At 42.5% G+C, this 9,292-nt stretch overlaps 1 protein-coding gene across 1 annotated transcript in view; it reads left to right on the top strand.

Annotated features, from left to right (window-relative positions):
• Positions 1 to 8,892, top strand: part of pde4ca (phosphodiesterase 4C, cAMP-specific a) — a 29,186-nt gene extending 20,294 nt beyond the window's left edge. The window contains exons 6-16 of the mRNA XM_073491095.1: positions 101 to 153; positions 1,079 to 1,191; positions 4,138 to 4,231; positions 4,856 to 5,028; positions 5,133 to 5,231; positions 5,340 to 5,504; positions 5,605 to 5,704; positions 5,836 to 5,990; positions 6,122 to 6,244; positions 6,657 to 6,839; positions 6,951 to 8,892. Of these exons, the coding sequence (XP_073347196.1) occupies positions 101 to 153; positions 1,079 to 1,191; positions 4,138 to 4,231; positions 4,856 to 5,028; positions 5,133 to 5,231; positions 5,340 to 5,504; positions 5,605 to 5,704; positions 5,836 to 5,990; positions 6,122 to 6,244; positions 6,657 to 6,839; positions 6,951 to 7,424 (1,732 nt within the window). The 3' untranslated portion in view covers positions 7,425 to 8,892. The remainder of the gene's footprint in view (positions 1 to 100; positions 154 to 1,078; positions 1,192 to 4,137; positions 4,232 to 4,855; positions 5,029 to 5,132; positions 5,232 to 5,339; positions 5,505 to 5,604; positions 5,705 to 5,835; positions 5,991 to 6,121; positions 6,245 to 6,656; positions 6,840 to 6,950) is intronic.
• The last annotated feature ends 400 nt before the right edge of the window (positions 8,893 to 9,292 follow it).

Below are 9,292 nucleotides of genomic sequence, written 5' to 3' on the forward strand. Positions count from 1 at the left end.
TAAACACACTCCTGCTGTAGTCAAATCATGTACCATAGAGCAGTTAGTATCATGTAAATCATGAATTCTGCTTGCTGACTTGGATGGCTTCTGTCCATAGGACGCGATCCTCAGGCAGCAACCCTCCATCCATGTGCAAGACCAGCCTCGCAGGTCAGTTCTGGTATTAGAATGGGTTGTTTATTAATCAATATCCTATTATCAAGTCAGAGAGATGACAGGGACATTATCATGATTACATGTGTAAATTGTGAAATCTGGGTAACAGGTAACATGTCACAGTTATGAATTAGGCAAATGAATGTCATTCACAAATACAGCAACAAACCTCTACTTACAAAAACTGTAAATCTTACATGGAAAATGTACTTGTTAAATGTAAAGTATGGAAATTAGATAATTATAACTGATATATTATTGTGTATGAGGGATGCACAATGTTGGATTTCTGATGATATCCATTCTGGCTGATTGCAGATAATGATATATGCACATTTGTTTCCACCTAATTGCAGAGAACATCAAGTCTTTCCTGTCATGTAATTAACACATTATTATACCCACATCCTATCAGGATGGCCCACTGGCAGATGTGGACATACAGTGCTTTACAACATGTACACATGACTGAATAATTAAGAGTGTCAGAAATGTTCATTTTGGGCAGATGCCAAAGCCTAAATGAGCCAATGAAGTGCCGACTGTATCGTGCATCCCTTATATAATATATAATAATATAATGTGCAGGCAGCGTTTCACCCATGTAGTTTCCCAAGGTAGAGCTAAGTTGAACTATTTTACATCCATAAAACTGCCATCCTGATGAGTTTTTTGTTTAAAGTAACTAGAGATATCGAGGAGTAAAATAAATAAAATATGTCCCTCTGAAATGTACTGGAGTAGCGGCATAAAGAGGCATTAAATGGAGATACACAAGAGGAGTATAAGTATCTCCTATTTCTAAGAGTTAACATGAACAATATGTTTAAAGCCCATTTGAAGTTCCACTTTAACTATCTTTAAAATGTTTTTGTGTTGAATCTTTCCCATAATGCCTTGCTGTGTTTGTCTGGTACAGAGGAGCCTCACCAGCAGCTGGCCATAGAGACTCTAGATGAGCTGGACTGGTGTCTGGAACAACTAGAGACGCTGAAAACTCGTCACTCTGTCAGCGAGATGGCTTCTAACAAGGTACTTTAACATAAAGCACATCACTAACACGTTACAGTCAGTCCCCAGAGTGATTTACTGAACATACACACCTGTCACGGGATACAAGATTGATACACACTGCCACAGTGTGCAGGTTAATACAGCCAGGTTCAGTGGGAGGATGCAGTACACTCTCTCTAATCTGTCCTGTGATTCACCCCCCTGAGGGATTTGTTAGTCATGTGTGTCTCGCTGACATTTTTAAGGTAGTCAGACTCCAGTCGACTCCATGAACACAGTACAGTAGGTGACCCTGAGCTCATCAAGCTTAAACTGAGTACATTTTTAAGAATGCGTTTTCCAGTAAAAGGTATTAATGTGTTAATCACATTGAAAAAGTTAAACTTATTACAGCAGATGCAGCATTTAAAATAACAAAAAAGTTCAATCTGATTCTTAGAATATCTACAAACATCAAGCAGCTTCAGATGAGAACTTAATATCCAAAACTCAACTATCAAATTATTTAAATTGAAATAATGTTTCCCTTTTGCAATTTTTTTTAAATTAGAATGGATAATAACATCAGTTTTTAATAAATGGATGAAAATCTTCAGCAGCCCAGTTTACAGTGGGCTCCAAGTACAGCAGTAAGCCCGTGGATGTAAGATGTAAGAGAAGTTAGCCTCCACTGATCCCTGAACAAATCTTAAAGCTCACTAATGCAGAGGATCCATCATGAAAATATGAATAGAATCTCATCCGTCAGCGGATGGGAGAGGGGCTTTACTCCATGAATGAGCGGGATGGTTTCATGCATGCAAATAGAGACTAGACACACAGACACACCCTTCCCCCCACTCATGTGCGGAAAAATGTGAATGAGGAAGCAGGAGCTGAAGATGAAACGGCATCCCCCCTCATCCATTCTTCCTGCATGGATCCCTGTACTCTCCTCCTCCTGCTCCAATCAGAGTGGAGCCCGGCGCTCACATGATGCAACGATTAGACCGCCCACGCAACATACACATGGTCTCCATACTAACACACACATAACATGTGCACGCATTTCTTCCCATCACATACATGTACATTGCCGCATTTGCCTCCGTCACATATATTGCCTGCTTGCATGCATATACCATTACGCACACCACAAACTCACGTGGCGGCAGCGCCGAAACACCCCATTGCTGCAGATCAGTCAATGAGCAGCTTCAGTCAGTGGGGAAGATCTGTCCACGCTGGCACTTAGGAATAAAGGCGGACACATGGGCGGCCGGAGTGAACATTGTTTCTGCGTCGCTTACGGACTTAACGAAACAGTTTGGTTTAAAGTAGATCTCTGATGACCCCTGAAAATGTCTTTGAGGAAGAGTGAGACCTCTCTGGACCGTTGAAGGATCTCTGTTCGAAAAGCTCAGTTGGCGAAAAGCTCATTCAAACCCATTTACAGTGTTTGTCACAGTCGATTAATCTGTTAGCTGATCGAAAGAAAAGTATTGTGTTTATGTTTATTTGTTTTACATACATAAATACAAAACACATGAGGGAATTAAAAGATATAAAAAGTGAGTGTGAATAAAGATCAACGGTACATTATAAAACAAAAATTTGAATTTAAGTGCATACCCTCCTGTCATTTACTGTCATGCAAAATTATGATATTTTACATCAGCTTTTATACATGAATAAATACAATATCAAGTACTTACTGCTCTATGGTACATTTTTCTGTCACCTAAATGTGTGACAATGAAGCATTCTTTCATTCAGTTTTGGCGTGCACCAACATATTTTCCAGGAGGAGTGTATATCTGTGTCAAAATACTTCATCTGTTTCAGATAATGCTCATGATAATGGTCAGTGTTCCCACATCGTTGTGGTACATGGTGTACTGTTTTTATTTTTAGCTACATGAATGAAATCCCCCCCATCCATTCAAAGCTTTTCCTTCATATCTTCTTCAAACTTTGTGCACATGGTGTCTCACAACCTCCGCCTCACACACGCTCGGCTCCTCCCACTTTGTACGGCTCCCACCCAATCACAGCCTGTGTGTCTCCCAACCTCTGCTGCAGCAGGCACCAGATTGGCTGCTATTTATAGGCACTTTTGGAAGGAGGCGGGGATTAGAGTACCTCGTTCTCCCTCTGTTTACACACATAAGGCAGCAGGCAGTAACAGAGTGAATGAGGGAGAGTCGGGGGGAGCGAGGGAGTGTGGCTTCTCTGCCTTGCATCCTCACATCCCTGCAGCTTTCCCACGACTGTGCTTCCACTCTCTTGTTCTTCCGTGGACCTCTGGATAGCTTTTTTTTTTTACCCATCTGTTCAAAGCCTCCACCGCACTGATCACTGGACTGTCTGCTTGCAGTGGATTTTGCTCAGGCAAGCAGCATAGGAGCACAAAGTGTCCCTGCTGTCAGTTTGTCTGTGGAACAGTCGGAGGACGACGAGAAAGCTCTGCTCTGTGGCTCAGTTTCATTTTTTATTTTATTCTGCTCCCATGCTTGACTTTGCGCTGAAATGCCAGAAGTGAGTTATTCCATCTCCGTTTCGTGGATGTTCATTCAGGTAAGGAGAGGCGAGGGATGAACCGGGTGGGAGGGGAAAGAGAGACTGCTCAAGGCTCACATGTTGCTCGTTTTGTGAATGAGTGTGAAGAGGTTGTTAAGATAAGACTGTGCACTTTCTCTGAGAATCTTGACATCTTCCATTAGATTTGTAGATTTTGCTTCGATAAACATGATCCACATGCGTAGCGTGCAGCGTGTTTTTGGGTGCAGGCTACTACTACTAAAATCAGCCATGCAGTTCTGTCCAATCACAAGCCTCTGCACCGTGTATCACGTGAGACACACACAACCACATGTGGATGCTGTTGCTGGTGTAATCATTCAGGGTGTCTTTGTGGATGGTTTTGGCAAGAAGTGTGTTTGATTTAACTCATGGATGTACGTGTGTGTGTGTTTTTGTTTGCAGTTTAAGAGGATGCTGAACCGAGAGCTCAGCCAGCTGTCAGAAACCAGCCGATCAGGAAACCAGGTGTCTGAGTTCATCTCTAGCACCTTCCTGGGTAAAATACCTCCACTTTGTATCATCCACAAGCTGCACATAGACATATATATCATAGAAATTATATATTATATGGTTTTAAATCTATATTGCTAGTTCCTTGTTAGTTATAAGAGTAAGTTTATCACACATGGACAGAATTTAAGGGGCATGAGTGACATTTTGGGCGAAAATGAGATCTTGATGAGCTCCTTCTACTGCCAAAAGAGCACAAATGAATTCTAAACCCGATCATGAGTTATAAATCAAAAACCCAATGACCTAACACTGAACACTCTCAACAATTTGGGGCCAACAAGACCTTAGTGCACTTTTGTTTAATGAAAATATATTTTTTAATAAATGTCAAAATAGAGTTCATCAAGTATATTGTAATCCACGTGTTTATCACTTTTTGATATTTAAGACCGATTTTGATGAAGAAAGTCAGGACAAAGTGTGTTTTTTTGTTTTTGCACTCCTGTAAAGTTGGTCACATGTCACGTACACCCCCTCTGGTTCTCACCTCATAAGCAGGATATTAAAATGATAAAAGCATTAAAAGAAACACAATATTACAGCATTATTACAACAGAGTGCATCAAGAGGCTGTAGTGTTCATCTCCTGATGGTCTCCATCTGACAGAGAAGCAACATGACATGGACATCATGTCTCCCCCCGCCAAGGAGAAGGACAAGAAGAAGCGGCCCATGTCTCAGATCAGCGGCGTGAAGAAGGCCACCCACAGCCCCAGCCTGGCCCCTTCCACCATCCCTCGCTTCGGGGTCAACGCCAGCCAGGAAGGACTCCTAGCCAGGGTAAGAGGACTCACTCAAGACGTGTCTGTCTCTATACATTGTTTTTAATTTATTCTTCATTGTAAGGTTCATTGTGCTGATTTAAATTTGTGCTCCATTGGCAGGAGTTGGAGGAAGTGAACAGATGGGGTATTGACATCTTTAAGGTCTCCGAGTATTCTGGGAATCGTCCTCTGACGGTCACCATGTACACCATCTTCCAGGTAACACATGCTATATTTTCTCAAACAAAGTACCTTCTTATGCTGTTAATCTCAACATTAAATGAATGAATGAAACCGTGACCTAACTACCTTCTCCGGCTACTGTAGGAACGTGAGCTTCTCAAGTCCTTTAAGATCCCTGCGGACACTTTCATCACCTTCATGATGACTCTGGAGGATCATTACCATGCAGACGTGGCCTACCACAACAACATCCACGCTGCAGACGTGGTCCAGTCCACACATGTCTTGCTGTCCACGCCTGCTCTGGAGGTAGAGGATCACTCTAATTTATCCAAGAGAAAGAGCAGTCACAAACTTATGTAACACACGCACCCATACTGACCATCTCTGCCTTCTTGTTTTTTCCAAGGCTGTGTTTACTGATCTGGAGATCCTTGCCGCTCTGTTTGCCAGTGCTATACACGACGTGGATCACCCTGGGGTTTCCAATCAGTTCCTCATCAACACCAGTGAGTTTGCATAGCTCCACAGGGATTATGTGAATGCGCGTCGGTGCTGAATGTATTTAACTATGTGGATGAGGTGCCTGTAAACGTGTGTCTGTGCTGTCCATAAACTTTTTTTCTTTTTTTGCCTCCAGACTCGGAGCTGGCCTTGATGTATAACGACTCCTCTGTGCTGGAGAATCACCACCTGGCTGTTGGCTTTAAGCTTCTGCAGGAGGACAACTGTGACATCTTTCAGAACCTCAGCAAAAAGCAGAGACAGTCGCTGCGCAAAATGGTCATAGATATGGTGAGACACGCCGCTGGAGCCTAGTTCTGTTTCTGCTTCAGTTTAGGAATTTTCTTTGCCTAATCGACGTTGCAATGTAACACTATGTTTTCTTCAAATCAGTGTTTTAAATGTAATATCTTCACCCATAGGTGCTGGCCACAGATATGTCTAAACACATGAACCTACTGGCAGACCTGAAGACCATGGTGGAGACCAAGAAAGTCACCAGTCTAGGAGTACTACTGCTCGACAACTACTCAGACCGTATACAGGTAAGAACAGTTTTTATTCATTGTCAGAGCTGCACTGATCACTCAGTGGCAGACAAAGTTACAATTAGCTGGTGCTCGTTGATGCTAAAAAGCCAGATGTGTCCCTCAGGAGAAAACAGAAATTTAAGAAGAGTGATATTTGGACTAACATCAATCAAGAATCCATATTTGTGTACCAACAGTTCACCACAACTAACTTATTTACAGCTTTACAGCTTTTTCTGCTGTCTGTAGGAGACCAAAATCAACTGATGCTTAATGTTAAATACCTCATAGTATTAAGATTCCTTAGATATAAATAAAAATAGAGTTCAGTTGAAGGTAACACAACTAGCAACAACTAAAAAAGCTAAAACTGATCTTTTAGGCGATCATTTAAAGGTTTTTCTGTCATGTTCTCTCGTCACCACAGGTCCTTCAGAACATGGTGCACTGTGCAGACCTGAGCAACCCCACCAAGCCTCTCGAACTGTACCGACAGTGGACAGACCGCATCATGGTGGAGTTTTTCACCCAGGGGGACAGGGAGCGGGACAAGGGCATGGAGATCAGCCCCATGTGTGACAAACAAAATGCCTCAATAGAGAAAAACCAGGTACTGAATATAGAAGCTGCAGCACTTTACACATGAAATAAGAGAAAGATTAAAAGAAAGAAAAAAGAGAAATCCCGAGCTAGATACTTACTTCTTGCCTCTCTCTTTCAGGTGGGTTTCATTGACTACATCGTTCATCCTCTGTGGGAGACATGGGCCGACCTTGTCCACCCAGATGCTCAGGAGATCCTGGACACACTGGAGGACAACAGAGAGTGGTACCAGAGCATGATTCCCCACAGCCCCTCACCCCACCCAGAGGGCCAGGAGGAGGGAGCACTTGGTGGGGAAGCATCAGCGCTCAGTGGTGGCTCCACTACAGCCGACAAGTTCCAGTTCGAGCTGACCTTGGAAGAAGAAGGAGAGTCTGACACTGAGAGTCCGCCTGAGGAAGAGGAGGGCTTCAGCGGCAGCAGGGGGTCTGAACTCTCCAGAACTGATTCTGCCAGCAACCTGCTCACCAACAAGCTCACTCCTGATTCAGGCAGGACGTTTTCTTTGGACTCTGAGAAAGATATGGCTGAAGACATAGAAGCGGAGCAGGAAGACTTCTCTGGGGTACCGCGCTTCAGATTCGGCACATAGCACCAGTCAAAAATTTTATTTCTTGGCCTTTTTGTTTGTTTTTCTTGATTTCGGTGCCTCATCCTCCGTCACTCCCCTTCTCCCACTCCAAACACAATCACCTCTGGTTTCCGCGGACAGGGTGACAGCAAGCCTCGGGGTGGGGAGTACGGGAGTGCGGGTGGGTGTGTTGCGGTGTTAAAGTCTGCAGTTTTACACAGCAGTCACTTGCACTGGAGAGACAGATAGACTGAGTCACTGTTCCAGTAGAGGACAGGAAACCAAGTTTCTGACCGGTCCTTTGTGTCCTGTGTCTTTCACTCAGACATACTGTGGATAAAGTTTCTACAGGGACAATGAGAAGTTTAAAAAAAGCTTCCCTCGTACCAGCCAACCCAAGGTCTACTACAACAAATGACAGAACTGTCTTCCTCTTTTGGAGTACTTGTGAAGAGAGTGAGGAAGTGATGAATGACCGTGAAAACACAACAAAGTCTTGTAAGACATTTTGCCAAATTCGCAACTTACGGGGACAATGCTGTTTTGCCTGCCTTTTTGTTTTTTTTCGTATGTTTATTCTGATGTCTTTTATTTAGGTCCATACACAGTGAAATACAGTATATGAAGACGCAGTCAAGCAGTGTAAGCTAAGTCATGGCATAGAGGAGCTGCGCATGATTTTATGCAGGAGACTTTAAATGTAGCAGATGTTTTGAGTGACTCTATCATTATTATTGTGTACGTAGCACTCCTCTCAGCTGCCGTTGCACAGCCTGTTTCATTGTGTTCAGCAGGCAGTTGTTTTGGAAGAATATGATTATAATGAAGTGGCTGGCAGTACATATTATTTCATTTGTTTCAGGCTTACTATTTCCATTTTTATAATCCTAAACTATGATATTGTGACGGCAACAAAACTGAGCCAGAGTCAATGCAGTGTTATACATCCAAAGCAATGTGGGCTGTGCACATGGTGCCTCCCAGTGGTGACAAGTGGAACTGACGTTCTGGCATGGAGACAAATGATTTGCAAGGTTTTGCATAGACGTATATGGAAAGTACATTCAAAACGAATTTAACTGTAGGACTACCCGAAATATCAGTTATGTTTCAGTTTTGTTGCGCTTTTGATTATTTTGTTTTTATTTTATGTCAATTCACTCTTTTTTTTTTTGCATTCTTGATATTTGGCATCAGTTGATCAGTTTGAGTTTAGCACTTTACAGTTTTGTTCATAGCTAGCCCTCATTGTGGTTTTCAAGGGCTTGAGCCAAAACCTGAATGCAATGGAGGCTGTCGACTGCGAAACAGCAACCAGCACAGACATGCAAAAACACTAGAGAACAGCTACAAATGTATTAAACATCATTCAAATCCACTACATAATGTGTCAAACACGGAAATACAGTTTTTGGTTACATCCACCTGCATAATTTACTAAACTGATGAGGGCAGTGTATTAGTAGGATGTGAACATCATTGTAACTGTTAAAAAAAAAAAAAAAAAAAAAAAAAAAACATCCAGGAGGTTACCAAGAGACAGTTTCCTGTGCCAGAATTATTCTCATCTTTTTTCTCTCATTGATCAATATTTCGCTCTTCACAGGGACATAGTCAATGACAAAACAAGTGCCAAGCAAGCATGACACAACCCGTACTGTAATTTCCATTTTGCCACTGGCTACTTTCCATCAGTGACTGATAAAGTTGGTTGATTGTAGCACCCTGTGTGCCAATCTGACCCCAGTGTCTCTGTTCCTTTGTTTTCTAACTCCTGTTCAAACAGTAACTGAAACTGATATTGTCTTAAAACAGTGATGTGTTTTTTGAGTGTGTGTGAGTGAATGACTGGGTTGACTTTTTTGATGTATTTGCTAAGAAAAAAACCA

This window comes from Pagrus major, chromosome 21, assembly GCF_040436345.1.
Source record: "Pagrus major chromosome 21, Pma_NU_1.0".
Classification (NCBI taxonomy): domain Eukaryota; kingdom Metazoa; phylum Chordata; class Actinopteri; order Spariformes; family Sparidae; genus Pagrus; species Pagrus major.